The sequence below is a fragment of the Hyaena hyaena genome, unplaced genomic scaffold, assembly GCF_003009895.1.
Source record: "Hyaena hyaena isolate Hyena2069 unplaced genomic scaffold, ASM300989v1 scaffold_28, whole genome shotgun sequence".
Lineage (NCBI taxonomy): Eukaryota > Metazoa > Chordata > Mammalia > Carnivora > Hyaenidae > Hyaena > Hyaena hyaena.
In genome coordinates, this window is record NW_024080660.1 from 3565840 (window position 1) to 3588637 (window position 22798).

At 50.6% G+C, this 22798-nt stretch overlaps 1 protein-coding gene across 3 annotated transcripts in view; it reads left to right on the forward strand.

Moving 5' to 3' along the window:
* The window catches only part of ATP2B4 (ATPase plasma membrane Ca2+ transporting 4), a 96349-nt gene that overhangs the window by 38380 nt on the left and 35171 nt on the right, over positions 1-22798 (forward strand). For all 3 annotated transcript variants that reach the window (XM_039227537.1, XM_039227535.1, XM_039227536.1), the window contains exons 2-6: positions 6458-7120; positions 19911-20108; positions 20728-20985; positions 21437-21562; positions 22036-22161. In XM_039227537.1, the coding sequence (XP_039083468.1) occupies positions 6928-7120; positions 19911-20108; positions 20728-20985; positions 21437-21562; positions 22036-22161 (901 nt within the window). In that variant the 5' untranslated portion in view covers positions 6458-6927. The remainder of the gene's footprint in view (positions 1-6457; positions 7121-19910; positions 20109-20727; positions 20986-21436; positions 21563-22035; positions 22162-22798) is intronic.

Consider the following 22798-nt stretch of genomic DNA (forward strand, 5'->3'; position numbering starts at 1 on the left):
CAGATTCCAGGACCACAGGTCACACTGTGCCAGCCTGTGGTCAGTGCGGAGGCCTGGTCTTGGTGCCTCAGCCCTCACTTGGCTTCCTGGCATGGGGGCACAGCTGTTGGGTGATGGTGACAGGTGGAAACGCCCACCACCTGAACTTTAGCCAACATACTCTGCCTCTGACTTTCTTCAGTGCCTCCAAAGGGCCTCCGTAGATGGAAGGAGGGTGTGTGCCCAGGTCGGTTTGTGCAAGGCAGCGGGCATTGGAGGAGCAGGAGGGCAGGGCGGACATGGCAGGGGGCGGGGAGGAAGCGCCCAGCACCGTGATGAGCATGGCTTCCAGACCCGAGTGGCAAGAGCTGGCAAGAGTGAGCTAGCATCCAGGTCGCCGAAATAAGGGGCCTGTAAATGAGGATGGAGCAGAGAAACCTCTGTGTGGCATTTAGACCTTCAGAGAGAAGGGCCAGCCAAGGATGTTTCAGGCCAGGCAGCCTGCCATGGTCAAGTGCTTGCCAGCTTCTTAACAGGGCATGGCCCTCTTTAGAAGCATGGGAATGCCTGAGAGAAGAAGTCAAGCCTCAGAAACTGATGGTACAGAAAGTGCCCCTGCCGGAGACAGGAGAGAAGAGAATGTCGAGTAGAACCTCTCTGTCTCAGCTCCCTGCTGAGGAGGTGCTCCCTGACCTGTTTTGCAGCCTTTAGGGCTCGTGGGCAAGGGACAGAAAGGTTCACGTGGACCTTCTCAGCAGGCATCAGGAAGTCAAGCCACAGCTCTTTTTCCATCTTGTAACAGCATCGTCCTGGTACTTGAGACGAGGTGGCTTGGATTCAACTAGAACACAAATCCTAGCTCTCTGAATCTTGATTTCCCTGCTATAAAATGGCAGCACCCTTCCCGCGGAGCCGTTGGTGACAATTCAGTGAAACAATATATGTAGCGATGATAATAGCTACCCATGTGCGGACCAACCAGTACATATCAGCAGCTAGGCTGGGCACTAAATACTGTACGTGTGTGTGCACATGTGTGATTTCTCTCTCGTTTCCACACAAAGTACCTCCTTTGGTACCTGGCTCATTGTAGGTGCTCAACAAATATGATTTCCCTCCCTTCCAAGCCCCCTCCCGCACTCCATCCCTCCCCTGCTCCTGCAGACAGGGAGAAAAATAGAGCCTCGCCTGGTAGAGGGAGCCTCTAGATCAGAGAGAAGGGAACAGGTTATGGGAGAAGAGGGGGCTGGAGCAGATTTCATAGTTCAGGTTGGTGCGTTGTAAGCAGGACTGGCCCCCTCCTCCAGCCCCTTCAAAGTCTTCCCTCTTTCACGCCTTATGTCCCATGCAGTGGTGATGCTGACACTCCAGCTCCATCTCTGAGTGCTACTGACTCGCTCCCGAGCAGAGGCTCTCAACCTGGTGAAGAGGACAAACCAGGGTAGAGTAGGGAACCAGAGGCGGCTCTACTGGGCAGCCCTCGCTTGCAGCCTGGAGGCCAGAGCTGAGCATAGCCCTTATTATTCTAGGCAGTTCCAGCTGCGGTGCTGAGCCAGCCTGTTTCCCTGGGCCCTGGCCCCTCCTGTTTCCTTTCTCCTGTTTCCATTCATACTTCATTTCCCATGCATCGTGCCAGTTTCAACAGGAGCCTCTGGCAGGGAAGAGTCAGGGTGTGGGTTCCTTTCAGATCCTCAAAAGACCCTACTCCATCCCTACACAGGGGCTGTCCTTTCTCCTCGTCTGGGAATGTACCTCTTCTTCAGTGCCCGGGAACGTTTCCAAGAGTAAGGGATTCCTTGGACAAAATGGGAGGAAACAGAATGTCTGCCTATTGTTTATGGTTTGGTGGCTTGGGGCATGAGGTTCTTGTGTCTTGCAGCTCCCTGTTTCAGAACTTCCTAGCGAGCCTAGCTGCATATGGAGTTATCTGGATGTGTGGGGTGGCTTGTTTCTCAGATGTGTGCGGGAGCAGAAGGGCTCAGCCCCTGTGATGTAATGTAGTTGTGATGCAATGTGGTTGATTCTGAAGGAGAAAGCAGCTGGAAGAGTCAGCATTTCCTCTAAGTGGAAATGCTCATTCTCTCTACTCCAGAGATGCCTGTGTTTCTGATGTTTGTCAGAAAATAAGGAGGTCCAGGGGCGCCTGGGTAGCTGGGTCAGTTGAGCGACTGACTCTCGATTATGGCTCAGGTCATGATCCTAGGGTCATGGGATCAAGCCCCAAGTCTGGCTCTGCACTGAGCATGGAACCTGCTTGAGATTCTCTCTCTCTGCTCCTCTCCTGCTCATGCTTGCTCTCTCCCTCTCTCTCTCTAAAATAAAATATGAAAAGGTGCGCCTGGGTGGCTCCGTTAGTTGAGCAATTGACTCTTCATTTCAGCTCAGGTCATGGTCTCACAGTCCTTGAGCTTGAGCCCTGTGTTGGGCTCTGCACTGTCAGCACAGAGCCTGCTTGAGATTCTCTCTCTCTGTCTCTCTCTCTCTATCTCTTTCTCTCTCTTTCTCTCTCTCTCTCCCTCCTCCCCTGCTCGCTCTCCTCTCCCCCTCTCTCAAAATAAATAAGTAAGCTTTAAAAAAGGGCCACCTGGGTTGCTCAGTCGGTTAAGCATCCAACTTTGACTCAAGTCATGATCTCGCGATCCATGAGTTCAAGCCCCATGTTGTGCCGACAGCTCGGAGCCTGGAGCCTGCTTTGGATCCTGTGTCTCCCTCTCTCCCTGCTCCTCCCCCTTTGCACTGTGTCTCAAAAATAAACAAACATTTAAAAAATTTTAATAAATAAATGAAATAGAATTCAAAAGAAAAAAGAAGAAGGAGAAGAAGAAAGAAAATGAGGAGGTCCAGACTCAAGGGAAGGAGTGAGGTGTAACAAAAGGAGCACCAGACAGTCGAAGATGCTGACTTGCCAAAGACTAAATCACTTTTTATCTCATTGGACCTCAGTGGCTTCATCTGTAAGGTGGGGTGGGGAGGGGCGGGTCACAGCTGTCCTACATAGAATTGATAGAAGACCATGTGTCCATACATCATTACAGATTGTAGAACAGATGTTACCGGACTTTGGGAAGAAAACCACTGAAACGATTCAATGATCATGTAGAGTAATAGGAGTTCTTGCCCCCATGGGAAGTGATGGTAGGGTTTGCTTTTCCATTGTTCTCATCCTTTAAGCCAAGAAAATGCTAGAAACTGGGAGTGAGCACATACCTTACCCAGAATGCCCCAAGCTGGGTGACTAATCCTGACCTGACCAGAGGTGGTACCTCCCAGGTGCCTGGGCCTTGCATCTGAAGCTGAGGCTGTGACCGAGGCGGTGTGAGCACTTACAGAATATTCTTTGCCAGTTGCCTAATAAGGGTAGGGGCTAAGCAGGCTCCGCAGTTGTGGGAAACTCACATTCCAAAAGCTCAGAGAGGAGCATGGGTGCCTGCTAGGCCCCCGAATTCAAAAGAACTTCCATAGAGATCCCACCTTAAGCTGGAGCCCCAGCTAACAACTGCCCCCTTTGACTCTGTCAACAGCTTGGTGCTTGACGTCCTCTGTAAGGGTCACTAGAGCAAATCAAAGCAGACAGACCTCATTCTTCTCCACATGCCGCACGCACTCTAATCTTAAGTGACCTTTTCTCACTGGTTGCCTCTGTGAGTGAAAAATTTCTCCTCCTCCATACCTTGAGGAGAGGTTCAAAGTAAGGAATTCTGACGCAGACTGTCCCCTCTTCTTTCTAGAAAGCTAAGGCCTAGGGATATTGCCAATGGTTATAACCTGGCTAATGGTTATTGCTAATGTAGCTGCCTTGGAATTTTCCATTATTTCTAAGGGTTGGGAGTTCCCTCTGGCAAGGAAAGGTGGAGGGGCACATGGTGCTTACTGCCCTTCTGCTTAAAGGGCTAGATACCAAAGGTTCATTAAGATCAAATTAAACCTTCTCCCATCCCTTGGGAGTGGACATAGTAGACACTGGGCATCTTTCATCTGAGATTTCCAAGCATGAGGAGCTCAGTCATTTAAGTGTCTGACTTTGGCTCAGGTCATGATCTCATGATCCGTGAGTTCCAGCCCCATGTCAGGCTCTGTGGTGACAGCTCAGAGCTTGGAGCCTGCTTCAGATTCTGTGTCTCCCTCTCTCTCTCTCTCTCTCTCTCTCTGCCCCTCTCCCACTTTCCCTCTGTCTCTCCCTCTCTCTCTCAAAAATAAACATTAAAAAAAAGATTTCCAAACACTATTTCTAGCTCTTATTCTAGTCCTTTATCACTTTCTTCGGATGGTGTGAAGAGGTACGGCTAGCTTTTCCCCCAGGTGAAGGTGGGAGGAACTGAGCCCTATGAAGGCTAAGTGACTGGCCCCACGGGTGGCTGGGAAGATGGTAAATCTGGTTCTAAATCTGCAACCAGTTATTCAACAACAACCACCACGACAACAGAATTAGCTGAATGCCCATGTGTGGGGGCGCTCTTATAAGCACTGGGGACGAAGCTGTGAACACCACAAGTACAAAGCTTTGGTGGAGATAGAAAAAGTAAAGTCTGATTTCCATTTTAGCACTCTGTCTGCACTGTTGTCAACATCCTCTTGAAAGGTTAAGGAGTTCTACTTAAGGGTCAAGACGGGCTCCTTACTGCCCTAGCCCTTCCCATGGCTCCAGGCTTCGACGACAAGAAGCTGAACCAGAGGGAAATTCTGTGGTACCGCCTATCACTAGGCCAGTCTGAACGCAGGGAGTTTGACATGCCGCCTCTGTCCCCCAGGCTACTCTAATGACATCTAAAGAAAAAAAACAGGGGGGCCCCTGGGTGGCTCAGTCGGTTAAGCGTCCACCTCTTAGTTTCGGCGCAGGTCATGATGTCCGGTTGGTGGGATCAAGCCCCGCATCAGGCTCTGGGCTGACAACATGGAGCTGCTTGGAGTTCTCTCTCTACTTCTCTCTCTCTCTCTCTCTGCCTCTCCCCCCTTCTCTCTCTCTCTCTCAAATAAATTTTTAAAAATCTTTAAAAGAGAAAAAGCAAAAGGCAGTGTGATGTTTGAAAAACAATAGCAACAATAAAACACAAAGCCCTGCTTGCTTAACCCTCTGTAGGTCAGAGTGGCTCTAAAACTCTCGGATAAAAGGAGGCAGAGTATACACTGGGGAGGGTGGGGGGCGGAGTGTACCCAGCTCCATCCCAGGGGACCCACCAGGAACAGGATTGATGGGAATTGGCAGGAACTCTGGCCACACATGATTGTTGGAAAAGTAACTGGTGAAAGACCCAAGCCCTTATCTAATGGTTCTTGTGCCTCTTTGCTTACCTTCTAGAAGCGAAGATGTCATCTATGTATTAGAGAGGGGCTGCCCTGAGCTCCTTGCCACCCACTGGTAACTGAACTCAAGTCAGTGGAGGCTGGGCCCTCATGTTGCGGTGCTGCATTCAGAAAGAGCCCCTTCACATCTAAATGGCTGATGTGTGACCATGGGTCCCCCACGACACGACACGCAGGAGCTGCTCTCTAAAGCTAAGAACAGGGCGGGGGTGAGCCTTCCCACCTTTAGCTTAGCTCTGCGCTTAGCTCTGCCCCTCCTCCTACTCAGAGGGGGCACACATGCCTTTCTGGGGGGAGAAATGCTGATCTGAGACCCTCCGGGGCTCGCTCACACATGGGCCGACCCTGTTTTCCTGCTGACCTTGCCGTAGCCCTGGCCTCCGTCTGAACTGATGGCTGCCTTATCCCTGCCACCGCGAGTAACATTGACACCATATGTTGCAAATTCACTTCCTTCTCCTCAGAGGTCCCTCTGTCCCGTTTATTTAGAAAGGCTCCGCCCTGGATTGCCAACTGCCAGAGCGTTTTACTCTCCCCTTTTAGAGAGAGCGAAAGCTTTTTGGAGGGATGGGGCTTATTAGCTCCAAGATCTGAACATAGTACCCAACCGGCTCACAGCCGCAGCAGCCTGGAGGCTGAGTATTCCCAGGGGCCCCAGAGGATTTGGGCATCTTCTATCAGGTTGCCCTCCTGGCTTGTAAATGTGTGTGTTGGGTACAGGGTGCAGGAGGCAGACTGGCAGGCCACCCTCCAGGTCACTCTGGTCTAGACTCCTCTTCTGACCTCCTCTCCCCAGTTAGAGGCAAGATCAGACTAAAGGACTTGATAGCAGGGCCCTCAAATAGATACACGCGGAGAACATAGGAGCCATTGGGGGTTGTAAACCTTTTGTTTCCAAATTCCTGAAGTTGCCAGATTATCACTTGGTTTGAGACTGATGCCATGTGAAGACTGGAGACAATCGGAAATGACTTCTCTACACGGGAGCGTACAGGCGGCTGGGGCCTCCTAGGGAGCAGTGGGCCCCTCCTGAGTCCGTTCCCTCAGCGATCAGCTCAGCTCAGGCACCAACTGTCATCTAAACCCTTGTGCTGAAATGACTGCCTCCTGCTTGGCAGGTACTGGATCCTCATGGCTGCTCTAACTGTTTTTGTCTGTCTTTGAATCTTTATTCCAGAGATCCAGTTGTCAGCGGTATCCAGGGAGCCCTCGTCTGCCTCCCCCTTCTGCCGCCTCTCTACCACCGCAGTTGCTGGTTGTTGCTAAGGTAGCCTCCATGGTAACATGCACATCCTGTTTACACCTCCATCTGGGCAAGCTGGTCTAAGCTAGGAACCTACCTACCCTGGACAACCGCTTCCATTACCCCTCGGGGACACCAGTCGTCGTGACACGTGGTCCGGCTTCCACTCGGCTCCCCCATCCTCTTCCTCCTCTCGCTGCCAAGCTTCATACATGAAAACGGATCGGGCCCAGAGGCGGCTACTCTGAAGCTTATTGCACAGGATAGAGCCCATCTATTTCCTAACTGGGCGCCCAGAGAAGCGAGAAGTAAGAAGAAGTGAGGCGGAAGGGCAGGAGTTCCTGATCAGTTGAAGGGAAACTCCACGTTTTCTCTGGTTGAGGGGCTTGGCAACAGCAGGCAAAATGACGAACCCAACAGAACATACCTTGCCGGCCAACTCGATGGTTGAGGGCCACGAACGGGAGTTTGGCTGCACGGTAATGGACCTGAGGAAGCTCATGGAGCTACGCTCAACCGATGCAATCAACCAGATCGAGGTCCACTACGGAGGTGTAATGAATCTCTGCAGTAGACTGAAAACTAACCCTGTGGAAGGTAAAGACCATACCAGGGGTGGGGAATCAGAGGAAGGTGGCTAGTGTTCAAAACTATTGCTTCCCAGGCTTCTAGCGAAGGCAGTAAGAGACCTCACTGGTATATCTGTATCGTTTGCAAAAAATAGGGTATCTGAAGGACTGAAAGGAGGTGAGACCATGGACAGCCATTTGTTTCCTAGCAATGGTGTTCCCTGATGGTCATACTTTCTTCCTTTTTCTGTAGCAGTGTACAAAAAGGAGAGGATTTATCTGTACAAGTGTTTGTGTTAGAGATGTTTTTACCAGTAAATCATCTATAATCTCTTATTCAGAATCAGTCTTTGATTACTAAAGAATATAAATACAAATCTGCTCCACACCGATTTGAGCGTAACTGGGGAGAGTGGGCACAAAAAAGTGAGTCATTGTGTCCACCCAACATGGCACGTCTCTATTGTGTACAGTTAGAAATAGGATGGCAAATCATAGGGTATATAGTAGTATCTACCGTATCTTTGGATTATTCACTTTGTTTTGTGTCAGGGAATTATTGATGACTTTTCCAACCCTGCCTGACACACTTTAATATAGTTCTTCTTTCTCTGTTTTTAAATTTTTTTAAATTTTATTTTGGAGAGAAAGAGAGAGACAGAGTGTGAGCAGGGGAGGGGCAGAGAGAGGGAGACACAGAATCCGAAGCAGGCTCCGGGCTCTGAGTTGTCGGCACAGAGCCCGATGCAGGGCTTGAACTTATGAACTGAGATCATGACCTGAGCCAAAGTCAGACACTTAACTGACTGAGCCACCCAGGCACCTATATCTGTTTTTAAAAGAGAATGGAAAACCTGGCTTCATGCTTGCTTGGCTCACTTCATTTGCCCAATAAGCCATGGCAATATAAAATTTTGCATGGAGACAGAATCAAAGGAACATTCCTTTCTCACTTACATGTGGTTATAGCATCTGTGTTACAGGGTCTTACTTGAACCTGTCAGTGAGGCAGGACGTGGCTGAGTAGCATTAGATAAATCAAAGATCTTGTCCTTTGGGGCGCCGGGATGGCTCAGTCGGTTGAGCATCCGACTTGGCCCAGGTCATGATCTTGTGGCTCCATAAGTTCCAGCCCTACTTCGGGCTCTGTGCTGACAGCTAGCTCAGAGCCTCGAGCCTGCTTCGGATTCTGTGTCTCCCTCTTTCTCTGCCCCTCCCCTGCTCATGCCCTTGCTCTCTCAAAGATAAATAAAAATAAACATTAAAAAATATTTTTTAAAAAAAGGATCTTGTCCATCAGATGCCTTTAACCTCTTGAGGTAGACTATTTCTAGCCTTCCTTAGAAGCTACATCATATTTTTTGCCAAGTCTAAGAAGTTTTGACGTCCAGCCAGTGCTGTAAGTTTGCAACTTAGATTCCAGACTCTTTAGGATTGAGAGAGAGAGGGAGAGATTTTTACCTAGATATCTGTACCTTGTCATGTCTTGTTTGCTTTGCAATATGAGAGAGCTTCCTTCCATGTTCTCTTTACTGCTAGAATCCAGTTTCCTATCTCTCATGAGTTCAAACATCAGCTCTACCATATACTAACTGAGTATATTGAACAGTTTACAGTTAGCCTCCTTGAGCCTCGTTCTTCTTTGAAAATGATGTTACTATCTAGCCCATACGGTTATTGGGATTACTGTATTGGGATTACATGTACATATAATGTGCATAAGTGCTCAAGCTTATAACGGGTATTCAGTTAATGAGTTGTCTCAGATTAAAATGGAGCCCACATGTCTGAAGGTGTACGAGCGCCCATGGAATGCGATGTATTATTTCCTCTGGAGAGGTTACCACACGTATGACCGCAACCACTTGGCCTCTGCCTCCTTTCACCTCTTGATGTCAAAGAGATCTGGTTCACATGGTGCTTGGTTCCTCGCCTGTGGCTCAGTCTTTGCCTTCTGGCTAGAATCTAATGACCGCCTTTGGGCACTGCTTCTTGTCAGCTAGATTTCTTTATTCTGCCACTTTTATAGTAGTGTTGACCTTAACTAGAGGCTATTTGCATTCTATGTTCACCGAGGAATGCAGGCGTTTAGAAACACCCATCACAATGCAGGCAGGATCTTCCTTTTTCCCTTCTTAGACCATTATTTTTTTTTATTCCTTTTTTAGTTTTTAATTAAAAAATTTTTTTTCTTAAATAGTTTATGGTCAAGTTGGTTTCCATATAATACCCAGTGTTCATCCCAACAAGTGCCCTCCTCCATGCCCATCACCCCCCTTCTCCTCTCCCCTACCCCATCAGCCCTCAGTTTGTTCCCAGCATTCAAGAATCTCTCATGGTTTGCCTCCCTCCCTCTCCCCAACTATTGTTCCCCTTCTCCTCCCCCATGGTCCTCCATTAAGTTCCTCCTAATCCACCTATATGTGTAAACATACGGTATTTGTCCTTCTCTGCCTGACTTATTTCGCTCAGCATAACACCCTCAAGTTCCATCCATGTTGCAACACATGGCCAGATTTCATTCTTTCTCATTGCCATGTAGTATTCCATTGTATAGATGAACCACATCTTCTTGATCCATTCATCAGTTGATGGACACTTAGGCTCTTTCCACATTTTGGCTATTGTTGAGAATGCTGCTATGAACTTTGGGGTACGTGAGCACTCCTGTATCCCTTGGGCAAATTCCTAGCAGTGCTATTGCTGGGTCATAGGGGAGTTCTCTTGTTACTTTTTTGAGGAAACTCCACACTGTTTTCCAGAGGGGCTGCACCAGTTTACATTCCCACCAACAGTGTAGGAGGGTGCCCGTTTCTCCACATCCTCGCCAGCATCTATAATCTCTTGATTTGTTCATTTTAGCCACCCTGACTAGAGTGAGGTGGTATTTCAGTGTCGTTTTGATTTGTATTTCCCTGATGATGAGGGACGCTGAGCATCGTTTCATGTGTCTGTTGGCCATCTGGATGTCCTCTTTGGAGAAGTGTCTGTTCATATCTTCTGCCCATATCTTCACTGGATTATTTGTTTTTAAAGTGTGGAGTTTGGTGAGTTCCTTATAGATTTTGGATACTAGCCCTTTATCTGATATGCCATTTGCAACTATCTTTTCCCATTCCATAAGTTGCCTATTAGTTTTATTGATTGTTTCCTTTGCCCTGCAGAAGCTTTTTATCTTGATGAGGTCCCAATAGTTCATTTTTGCTCTTGATTCCCTTGCCTTTGGGGATGTGTCAAGTAAGAAATTGCTGCGGTTGAAGTCAAGAAGTTGTTTCCTGCTTTCTTCTCTAGGGTTTTGATGGTTTCCTGTCTCACATTCAGGTCCTTTATCCATTTTGAGTTTATTTTTGTGTAAGGTCTGAGAAAATGATCTAGTTTCATTCTTCTGCATGTTGCTGTCCAGTTCTCCCAGCACCATCGGTTAAAGAGGCTGTCTTTTTGTCCATTGGATACTCTTTCCCGCTTTGTCAAAGATTAGTTGGCCATACATTTGTGGGTCCGATTCTGAGTTCTCTATTCTATTCCATTGGTCTATGTGTCTGTTTTTGTGCCAATACCATACTGTCTTGATGATGACAGCTTTGTAGTAGAGGCTAAAGTCTGAGATGGTGATGCCTCCCGTTTTGGTTTTCTTCTTCAATATTACCTATACCATTCTTGATGGCTTTGGCCAGTCGTTTCTCTCACAAGGTGACACCTAGGAGTCCAGATTAGTTGGAACTGAGATGCTCCTAATAGCAGGCTCCAGACTTTCCTCCCAGTTTCCCTAATCCATTTCTCAAAGCTGCAGCTTTTTCCTTCCTCATTCCCAGACAGCTTCCATTCCCAAAGGCCATGATATATGTCGCTTTAATCTCAACAGCAGACAGCAAGTGTTGTAGATGTAGCTAATGCCCTTCGGTTCCTCCCCACTCCTCATTTCAGACGGACGGTGGGAAGCCATGCCTTATGACGGCAGGTGCCTCTGCAGCTCCGGGGCCCTGGTGGTGCCCCAACCCCAGTCCCCCCACCGCCGGGGCTGCTGCCTGCCGCCATCCTTCTGCTTCCTTAGATCACAAGTCTATATTCTGATGTTTCAGTGTAAGACTTAATCACAGGGCTAGTTCTGGAGCTGGGGAGACAGGGGGTCCAGAAACAACTTCTCCATGAGTAATGTGTATTCTGCTGTGCCAACCAGGAACTCCCCGTGTGTGTGAGGAATACAAGCATAGGAAAGGAGACACAGAGGAGCTAGGACACCGAAGTCTCTCCCCAGACAAGGGTGACGCTGAGCTGTTTAGTGCGGCAGGGCCAAGAAAAGAGCGTCACTCTCCAGGTGCCTCGATGAGCTGATGCTATAAAAAGCCAGTCTGTTCACAGAAGACCACACTGAGGTGCCTGACAACCTACCGTAGTTCTGTCCCTTGTGGGAAGCCCCTGCAGACTAATAATAAGAATAAAGAAGGGCGTCTGGGTGGCTCAGTCGGTTAAGCATCCGACTTTGGCTCAGGTCATGGTCTCACAGTTCGTGAGTTCAAGCCCTGCCTCGGACTCTGTGCTGACAGCTCAGAGCCTGGAGCCTGGTTCACATTCTGTGTCTTCCTCGCTCTCTGCCCCTCCCCCACTTGCTCATGCTCTCTCTCCCCTCTCTCTCTCTCAAAAATCAATAAACATTTAAAAAAAAAAGAATAAAGAAATTCACCTGGTGCTTGAATTCTGCTAGTTGGTATCCTGGTGAAGTAGGATCGGGGAGACTGGTTCCTAGAGTGTGACCCTTCTCTTTTATTTTCTGTTGGGTTGATAACATCTTCCATCTAGATCTGACTTTTTTTTTTAACCATAGCTCTAAGGGGCCTTATGGAACTTGGAGTTTATAATATTTATGATGCTAGTATGGTTTTATTGTTCTGGGTTTACACAATTCTAGAGGCAAGTGGGATTTGATTTTATTCATCCCCCTCTCCCGCTTCCAGGTCCACAGGCCTAAATGACTCCTTTAAGTTCTTACTAGTGGGGAGAATATGATGGGCTATCTCATGTTTTCCGATGGAGTCCATGATGCTCTTCTGTCTCTTAGGCTAGAGCAGCAGCACAGAGAGACTCAGAAGCACAGATAATTTAAGTTTGGTCTATATTTCAATGACTGATAAAATGTCTAATTGTGACCCAGTGATAGTATTAATTTAACAGTGGCTTCTGTTCCGTGAATGTGTGTGGCTGTTTGGAGCACGGAGTGACGTCTGATTGCCTGGGGAGGCTCCGGCCTGGCCATGCTTGATGGCCATTGCTACCACTCATTGAATTCTCCTGACATAAAATGGGAGCCTCTTTGCCTTGTGTAATTACTAGGCAGCCACTAAGTTCAGGGAAAGCTGAGATTCTTTGGGGAGTAAAAAGCAGGAGGGGAAAGAATCTGTTTTAAGATAGTCCAGCCTGAATTACCATTTTGGTTCATTAACTACAGGATTTAGGGTCATATTTCCTGACACATTAAGATCTCTTCAGTTTAACTGTGTTCCTGCTCCTAAGCCTTCTGAGGTCAGTGGCGTGTTCCACCAAACATCATCTGTTTTCCACAAGCTGGGACACGCTAAGATGGGCTCTTCCTCCATGTGCAGATTGAAATTTCCAGTAGCATTTTCTTTTGTTTCTTTTTTTATTTGAGAAGCAAGTGAGCTGGGGAGAGGGGCAGAGGGAGGGAGGGAGAGAGAGAGAGAGAGAGAGAGAGAGAGAATCTTAAGCAGGCTCTATGCTCAACACAGAGCCACGTGCGGGGGCTTGATCTCATGACCCTGGGATCATGACCTGAGCCAAAAGCAAGAGTCAGACGCTTAACCGACTGAGCCACCCAGGCGCCCCTCCAGTAGCATTTTCGAGGAAAAAAGTTGAACACATAATAAATAATAAATGTTTACCCACAACACAACTATATTACTATTAGTACTTCTAACACTAGTATTATTTACATAGTAAGATATGCAAGAAATAGAAGTTGATTAAGTAATATAAAAAGTTCTGATATTTCTCCCATGCTCCAGCAGATGGATGCAGGCCCCCTACTTAGAGGCCACTGCTTTAGAGAATGTTAGTGTTGGGGGTTGGGGAGTACAGAATCAGAGGAGCGAATATGGGATGGAACCGATGTAAGAAGGAGATGGTAACTGGCCTCTTTGATAGTTTCCTCTCCATTTTTAGGGTGTATAGTGTGTTTTTAGAATACCTGTTTTTAGGGCACCCAGGTGGCTCAGTCGGATAATTGGCCGACTCTTGGTTTCAGCTCAGATCATGGTGTCACGGTTCATGAGTTCAAGCCCCGCGTCGGGTTCTGCACTGATAGTACGGGGCCTGCTTGGGATTCTCTCTCTGCCCTTCCCCTCCTCTCTCCCTCCCTCTCTCTCTCTCTTTCTCTTTCTCAAAATAAATAAACTTAAAAGGAAAAAGAAAAAAGAATCCCTGTTTTTAGGAGCTCATCAATCCCAGAAGAGAAGCATAGCCAAGCTACCTCTCTTTCCTCTGGCCTCTGCCCCATAGCCTTCACTTTAAACTCTTGTCCAAACTCTACCAGAAGTGCCAAATAAATGATCCTAAAAGCAACACATGTGGGCATGGCTGCAGAGGCTGAGAGGCTGGCCCCCTCCACCCATCATGCTTTGGGCAGATCTGTTAGCACCACTTTAAGACAGCGACTCAAGCCAGAAGATCTTGGAGGGAAGGGAAGAGAAGGTGGGCAGACCAGCTGAAACAGCCAGAAAGCAGCTCTGCTGTGATGTGAGTAGCTGAGGCAAGTCTAGTAGCTTCCTAAAAAAAATAGTTAGTACTTTACAGAAGGATGGGAAATGTTTCCACCAAACCGCAGGGGAAGCAGTGTCTCAACCGCTGGAAGGAGGAAAATAGGCGATTGAGAAAGAGGAGAATGAAGTGCCCTCCCTCGGAACCTCCCCACCCCTGCAGGGGAATCCCATGTTGCATCCTGGGAGTCCCCAGTCAGATTGGGGTGCCCAGGGCTAAATGAGGCCAACAGTGCTTGACAGCTCTGGCCCTTCTCTTCCCAGCCCAACCCCAGGTTGTGTGAATCCTTTTCTATTTGGCCCCTCCTTGCCCGGAGCTGGGCCTCTGGTATGGCTGGAATCGTGCTGCCAGGCAGGGGACAGGGCAGTCTCGATGGGGGAGAAGGGGATAAGTCCTCCTGGGCCTGAGAACCCTCCCCCTTTCCCCCTTCCACCAGGCCGGGAACCCTTTGTGCCGCATTCCTTCAGCAGCTCAGCAGAAACTCTTGCAAGCTCGGTTTCATCCTGAACCTTGTTGTTGCCTTGCATGGAACGTCAGCCAGGGGTGGGAAGAAAGATAGCACTCCCTCCTTGGCCGAGGCAGATGTCGCATCCACCCTTGGAAGTAGGGCTTTCGCTCTTTTTATTTAGCTCTGAAGTGTGAGCACTGGGGAGCGTGACACGGGAGGAAAGCACACGCATGCGGTGTGGGGACAGAGGGCTGCGCAGGGCAGGCGAGGGAGCCTTTTCTCTTGGCGCCAGCTTTGGGGCCTTCAGAAGAAGCGTGGAGAGGAGGGCCAGACGAAGGGGGACATTCCCTGCCAAAGCTGCGGGGCTGTCTGCACTGAGAATGAGGGAAAAAGGCCATTCTTCCCTAAGTCCCGCGTCCTCTCGCTGTGACCCTGAGGAGATGGCTTTATCTCTAGGGGCTGGAGGTCTGGCAGCCAGAGGGCCCATCTCCGAGCCGTGGGTGCGCTAGGCTGGAGATGCTGATGTAGAGAGCTGGCTCTGCGTCCCTGAGAAGTGGCATTTGCTAAAAGCCTGTGGTCCCTATATTAATTTTAAGCTACCCCTCCCTGTCGCCCCCCCCCCCCCCCGGCCAAACCAAGGTTTTTAAGGTAGGACTTGAAAGGCATTCTGATGTCTGTTCTCCTATACCCGAGGCCTGCCGTCCAACCCACCCAGAGCAACCTGTCCCTGTATTCTCTGTGTGGGAGATGATCCTGCTCATCTCCTTGGCAAGGTGTCATAGCTCAGACAGCTGGGAAGTCCCTCGTGATGTCTGACCCAGCCCCGCCCTTTCTGGGGCTGAGCTGGTTCTCCCAAGGGGCGCCTCCGCCGACAGCGCTCGCTCCATGTCCTCAGGAGGCTGGCCCGGCCCTTCCCTGCTGGAGCCAGGCCACTGAGGGCCGGGCTGCCGCCTCCCCTCCCCAGCCCTGGTTCCCCCGCACAGGCTCACGGCAGACACAGATTTTCCGCTGCTGCCTCTTCCATCCCCTGCCAGCCTGGGCAGGGGCCATCAACTCCCCAGCGTGGGGTGGGGGCGATGACCTCACAGCCTGACATTCTTGTCGCCTCTCCCAGCTCATGTGCTCGGTCTGGTTCTCAGGGCCAAAGGCGCTCCTGATTTGGGTGGGGCTCGCTCTCGCCCATGTTCTTGGGGGACAAAGATTCCTCTCTTTTTTTTTCTAATGTATTTCTAAGGGAAATCCTCTTCCTGTGTTTCTAGCCTTCTCCCCCAGCCACGTGCTCCTTCCCTTCCCAGGAAACTGTGTGACTCTTGAGAAACGACTGCAGAGATCAGGGACTAATACCCTGTCATTGACTACACAAGTATTTATGTGAAATTATAGCTGCGGAGGGCAGGGCTGAGAGCCTCTCGGGGCAGGAAGAATGGAATGGAAAGCCCAAAATCGGGGATTGGCTGAGCTCCCAGGCCCGCATGGCTTTCCCGTGCCCTGCCACTTGTCCCAGAGAGGATTCCCAAGGCTGCTCCGCTAACTGTCCCCACAGGCCCCTCCCTGCCCCAGGGCACACTGGGAACTGGGAACAGCCACTTGACTTCTTAAGGTAGCTGTTGCAAGAGCTTAGGGTGACTTAAGGTGGAGCAGAGAGATGAAAGAAAATGGCAAAAGGGAAGTTAGGGTGTGAGTTTGAAGGCATCTAGGCAAGAGCAAGGCCTGAACTCTTCTGTTTTCCATAACGTGTCTTGTTTGGTTTGCTTGGGTCCCAAAAAGGGCCACAATGAACCTTTTATCGAGTACGAGATTCGTGGGTTGGACTCTCATAGACCTGGTGGCACCAATCCTGAGGGCAGGAAAAAGACTTATCCAGCCTAGTTGTAAGCCGTGACCAGGCTGATGGGCGCAGAGGCGCAGAGGAACCTGCCACATGGGTGACCGGCCATCCCGTTGGCCTGGGATGAGGGGGTGAAGGGGGCAGGCGGTTTCCAGGAGGCGGGAGCTTCAGTGCCCAAACCTGGCGACACGGGACCAGTCAGTCACATGGGAATGAAGCCGCTTCCGCACCCCAGCCCCCTCTGCGTGTAGCTTGGCATGTCGCTGCTTCCCAGGGAGTGGTACAGACTCTGGCTCATACCAGCCCGGTAGTGACACAACCTCTCCAGGTCTTAGTCTGCTAATACGTAAAATGGGGTTAACAGTAGCTATGGCACAGGGTTTTGCGGTGTCTGAATGAGGAAACTCCGGTGAGGCATCTGGCACATAGTAATCACGCAAATGTTAGCAACCTGGTTTATTACTCATCCATTCAGTTCATTCAGCACGTTCGTGTACGCATACGATGTGCCAGGCACTGCCGTAGACCTAAGGAGCAAAGACAAAACTCCTGCCCGTGTGGAGGGGGATGGGCAAACATAATGAATACCTCATATAACATATTGGGGAGACGACCTATGGCGGGAAATGGTGACACGGGATAAGGGAATTGAGACAGCTGGAGCAGAGAAGCCATAATATTAAATCCAATGGTCAGGGTCGGCCTCCCTGAGAAGGTGACACATGTACGAAGACCTGAAGGACGTAAGAGAACGAGCTAGTAAAGAGGAAGCTGAGCCGAGGAGGAGCTGCGGCAGGGCCCTGAAATAGAAGCTTGTCGGACGCGTTCAGGGATGGCAGGAAGGCTCGCTGGGCTGGCGCTCCGGGAACAAGGAGCAAATAGTCGGCATTAAGGGGTGGGAGGCACGGGGGCTCTTGAGGGGCCTTACAGGCCATCACCAAAGCTTCGGGGCCCAGTTCCACTCCCAGGAAAAGCCACCCGAGGATTCTGAGTAGGTGAGTAGCAGGGGTTGGGTTTGAAAACCATCGTTCTGGCTACTGTGTTAGGAGAAGACTGGGCACAGGACAGCAAGGGTGGCAGCAAGGGTACTGGTTAGAGGACAGCTGTCAATAGCCAGGCAAGAGAGGGTGGCAGCTCAGACCAGGATGGTGGCCTTGGGTCATCGTGGAAGGGAATGGACCTTGGGTGTGTTTTGAAGATAAAGCTGCAGGATGTGCTGGCTGAATGGATAGAGCGTGTGCCAGAGGGCCATGGGGTAGCGATCTGAGAGCAGAGAGAGCAAGATGGCCTCAGGTGGGTGCTTTCAGCTACACTTTTGTGGTTGGCGCTGTTGTTTTGGCCTCCACTGGGGTCTTGGGGTGTCCCTTAAGATGATCTCTGATGTCAGGTGTGCGTTCCTAGTCCTCTCCTCGCTGCTTCCTTGAGAAACGTCCCAGGGACATGAAGAAATGATCAGAATTCCTGTTTCCCTGGAGTACACCTGGCCCCCCAGGACAGCAGTCCCAAACTGGCACAGCCTGGCTCTCTCAGGTCCTCGGGGAGCAAGAACCAGCCAGGACCCCTGCCTCGGCCTGCCTGGGGGTCAAGATGCCCTTGCCCAGAAATGCGCCTTTCCCAGGCCCTTGCTTTCCCTTCCCACTGGGAACCTGACTTCGCAGAGCGGTGGAGGCAGGGAGCCTCTGGGAAGCAACCCAACTCGCTGCTAGTGCTTTGGCCAAACCCACTCCCCCGCAGAGTTGGCTACGCCACTCAGCCGGAGGCCAGGGTGGCACTCCTGGGCACTGGGAGGCAGGGAGACCTGGATAAGAACATTGGCACTGCTTCTCTGACCCACTCCCTGTCTCCCTCACCTAAGCACTGGCAAGTGACAGTGGTCTCTACTCCCCAAGTCCACAGCGTGGATTGCCAGTCCCCGCCCCCTCCCCCCCAACACACATACTTTCCATCCACTCAGGGTCCTTCATCTACCCTCCCAGACAGGTGAGCATCCTGAGTCCCTCACCTGATGGTTTTTTTACCTGGATACAGAAATGGAGGCCATCTCAGACCCTACGAGCAACACCCCTTCTGTTTTCCCATTTCCAAAGTCCTTTTTTGTCCAAATGCCTTCCTTGGGTCTGACCCGAATCTCTCCTCTTGCCACTCAAGATACCACTCCTGGATCCTGTTGAGCAGAGACAGAGTAGAGAGGTTTGCCTTCACACCATGCCCCCTTACCCACCAGGGTAATAGTCCTTCCTGTTGACCAAAGTGTGAAGCAGGCCTTTGGCATCCGCTTCTCCATTTTCTCCTTGCAGCTTCCTGTCCCCTGCTTTCCCTTGCGCTTGTGTGAGGCTTCATGGAGTGGCCTTGTCCTCTGATCCTAACTCTCCTCTGCTACAACCTTTCTTTCCGAGACACAGCTCGGCCACCGCCCCTCCCGCCTCTGGGTGGGAACCCATTGAACAGTGCAGTCAGCAACTCCAGGTGCCAAGCCCAGGGCTTATCTGCTGCTGTGTGTAAACAACTAGAGAAATGCCAGCTGGCATCCATTGAAGTTTTAGGATTTCCCTCCTTCCCTTACAGTACAACCCCCTCCTCGGGCCCAGCAGAGGGGCCTAAATATAAGGACTGGGGGCACCGGGTTGGCTCAGTCTTTTAAGCGTCCAACTTCGGCTCAGGTCACGATCTCACCATTTGTGAGTTCGAGCCTCGCATTGGGCTCTGTGCTGACAGCTCAGAGCCTGGAGCCTGCATCAAATTCTGTATCTCCCACTCCCTCTGCCCCTCCCGTGCTCAGTCTCTGTCTCTCTCTCTTTCTCAAAAATAAATAAACATTAAAAAAATTTTTTTTAAAGTCCTGAGATAAAGAAGGCACTGAAACTAGGGAATAATTCCACCTCTCCCTTTTCTCTTGGGGAACATGTGTGGAATACGTGTGCACACTCACGCTGGTTTATAAGCATATGTGCTAACGGAGCGTGCTGGCAATCAATGACTGCATACTGTCTGACTTTGCGGCTTCACCTTTGTGTTCTTTTTTCAATCAACGTGAATAATAGTGCTTCTCTTAGTACCTAATACTTAGTTTAAGTAGTACTTCTCTAAGTACATAGTAGTTCCTAGAGTGGTAGCACCTCTTAGCGGTGTGGGGGGTGTGTCTCTGTGGGGGTGACAGAAAAGGGGGGAACGTGTGCCTCAAGCGATGGCCACAGTTGGAGTTGGAACGACCCCCTCCCCTCCCACCCCCGCCTCTCCACCCCCTGTTGATCTCCTAAAGCCTCTGGGACTTCAAATCAGGACAACTGCTTGGACTGTCTCCTCGCCTTCTAGCATGACCTTGAGCAGAGGGCTTATTCTTTCTGGCCTTTGTGTGTGAGCCAGTGGATGGAAGCAAACTCCGTTTGAAAATCATCCCCAGTAGTTGCAGGTTAAAGTGAGAGGAAAGCTCTGTCAGCCCCGGGGGCCATTTGCATGTCTGCATTCTCAGAGCGGGAGCCTGCAGTGACCTTGGGAGGAGGAGGAGACGTGTTTGATCTAGGTTAGCTTACCCTGGAGGCTAAGAGCAGCCAGTGACCGACCACCTTGTCCCAGTTTGCCCATTTTGTGCCTGAAGGTGTCACACCCCCTGCGTCCTGGGCAAACTGGGGAGACTGGTCCCTCTGACTGGATCTCCTGCGTAGGCAGAACAGGAAGCAGAGGGTCTTTATTCAGGTCTTTGAACCACCTTCTTCCGTCATTCATTCTTTCCCCCTTTTGGCTCACCCGCTCATCCTACTCGTATCTCCTTTTCAGGTCTGTCTGGGAGCCCTGCGGACCTGGAGAAACGTAAGCACGTGTTCGGACAGAACTTTATCCCCCCCAAAAAGCCCAAGACCTTCTTAGAACTAGTGTGGGAAGCCCTTCAAGATGTCACACTCATCATCCTGGAGATTGCAGCCATCATCTCCCTCGTCCTGTCCTTCTATCGGCCCCCCGGTGAAGAAAATGAACGTGAGTGTCTGCAGCAGCCCCGAGCGGCTCGGCTCGGTGTTCTTTTCCAGCACCACCAAAAAGCACCGGTATTCGCGGTTGTCGGGGTGTAGCTTACAAGTTCAGGATGAGTTCTCCAGAGAAAACCAGCAAGTAGCTAGTAAGCTGTTCTTCCAGCCCATCCCGAATCCAGGGTCTTCCTCCCCGTCCCCTATCAAATCCTCATGCAGGATATCAGGAGCTCTCTACCCTCACCCAACCAACAAAACCTGCTTCTCCGAGTCCCCCCAGCTGTCTGGCATTATGGGAAATAGCAGTGACCTGGAGCCTGACCATGTTAGGACTCATAAGTTCTGTGCACGTGACTGGCCAGTCATTTTGCAATGACATGTTTTGTGCTGTCTACTCATAATCTCCTTTTGGCTTAACGCAGATAGCTCTTTTGGCAACGAGATGGTGCCCAGTCATGCCGTCCTCCGGTACCTTCAGAGGATGACTCTTCTGCCCAAGAGCTTTATTTTCTATTGTTCTCCTTCCCTGACTTTCCATTCTGGGAGATTGTGGAGGCACCACTTGGCGTTTTGAATGTTAACGAAGGGCGCCCAGGTGACCCTTCCACTTTCTCCTTTCCCTGGGCTAGAGTGTGGTCTACCCGTAAGCAGTGCGGAAGACGAAGGAGAGGCAGAAGCCGGATGGATTGAGGGGGCAGCCATCCTGTTCTCCGTGATCATTGTGGTGCTGGTGACCGCCTTCAATGATTGGAGCAAAGAGAAGCAATTCCGGGGGCTGCAGAACCGCATTGAAAAGGAACAGAAATTCTCCGTGATCCGAAATGGTCACATCATCCAGCTCCCCGTGGCGGAGATCGTGGTGGGTGACATCGCCCAAATCAAATACGGTGAGAACTCATGCTTCTTACCTGTGTCACCCTCCCTATCCGAGGGCTAGGTCCTTTGGCATAGGCGGCTGGGAATCACTGAAGACCCAAGGAGAGAAGACCCCAATTGTGTTACCTTCTAGCTCAGGGGAAGGAGGTTGTGGAGAAGGATTTAAAGAAAGAAGAAACTCTCCCCAAAGAGTGTCAGACTTGTACCCTGTGTGTCTTAGGGTTAAAAATACATAATGTCAAGTCCATGAGAGGTAACTGTGTGAGTTCATAAGGAGTTAACAAGTTGTCAGAGATGAAGCCATCTTTCAGAGGCCATACAGGTACCCCCCCCCCCCCCGGGCCATCGCCCTATAGGCAGGGCCCGTGGGAGCAACCCTGAAACGGGGCTGGATGGTTCCTACCCTCTGCCACGCTCTTACCTACCCTCTTTCCCTGTTGCCCTTTCTGCTCTACACGCTAGGTGACCTGCTGCCCGCAGATGGGATCCTGATCCAGGGGAACGATCTCAAGATTGATGAGAGCTCTCTGACTGGGGAATCAGACCATGTCAAGAAGTCAGTGGAAAAAGACCCAATGCTGCTCTCAGGTGTGGCCTCTGGCTGCTTCGGCTCCCATTCTAACCTCCCCTTCTACCTCCCCCAGACAGCCGGGACACAGAGACTCACTCTCTCTCCTGGCCCCACCCCCTCCTCTTCCCCTAGCTTCATCTGGGGCAGTAGCATATCGGTGGGTTGAATACAAGGTTATCAGGCAACTGAAAAGAGGTTCTGTACAGCAAGTGCTCAAGGGGCCTTGGCAGGGCTGCTGGTTAGGAGGAGGGGAGGGGAGGGAGTCTTACCCTAAAGCAGAAAAACACACTTTTCTCCTTACCCCCCAGTTTGCTTGGTGTGTATTAAATGGGCCCAGCCCTTGACCTTTTCCTGCTGTCTGCCGAGTGTGTTGTGATCCATGGGGAAAGAAGGAAGAAGGACTGTTTTTTTCTAAGTTCACGTTCCAGACCAGAGCCTGGCTCGGAATTAAAAAAGCCACACTCCTCCCACCTTCTCCTTTCTCATATAGGGACCCATGTCATGGAGGGCTCTGGCCGGATGGTAGTGACTGCTGTGGGTATCAACTCTCAGACTGGAATCATCTTTACCCTTTTGGGAGCCAGTGAGGGAGAAGAGGAGGAGAAGAAGAAAAAAGGTAAGGGGCGTTTGAGATGAGACTCCGTTCCCTCCCACCCCCATGGACAGAGTGGAGGCGGCAAGAGAATGGACCTGGATGGAACACCCACTGGGAGGAAGCTTCTGGATGAAGAGCGTGGCTATCCAGATGTCTTGCCAAGCTAAAGATGTCGAGGCTGGCTCTCCAGGGTGCTCTGATGAAAACCGAGTCAGGTTACCTTTGAGCCTCGACTCCTGTGTCTGTTAATGGCTGTACAAGGGGGAGATGTAAAGCTCAGCCCAAGGGAGCTGGCCCCAGATGCCCTCCGTGCAACCCTCCCAACCCTTCTTCCTCAAACATGGGGGCTTACATGACCCATCAAGGCTGCGGGAAAACTGCCGAAACCACGGGCCGTCAGGGGAAGAGAGACATGGCTAGGCGGGTGGGAACAGAGTGGTAATGTCTCCCCCAAAAGTTAGTCCTGTCTTCGCCATTTGTGAGCTCCTGAAGGAAGGGGACGCAGAAGGTTGAATGAGGAAGAGGCACTAGAAAGAAATCTAGCCCCTTCCCTAAGCATTCCTTCTTTCCTTAGAGGAGAGAAGGATTTCTGTCACTCGGCTAGGGGACCATCTCAGGCCGTTTTGTGGAGGGCAGTTTATCGAAAGGAAATGGAACA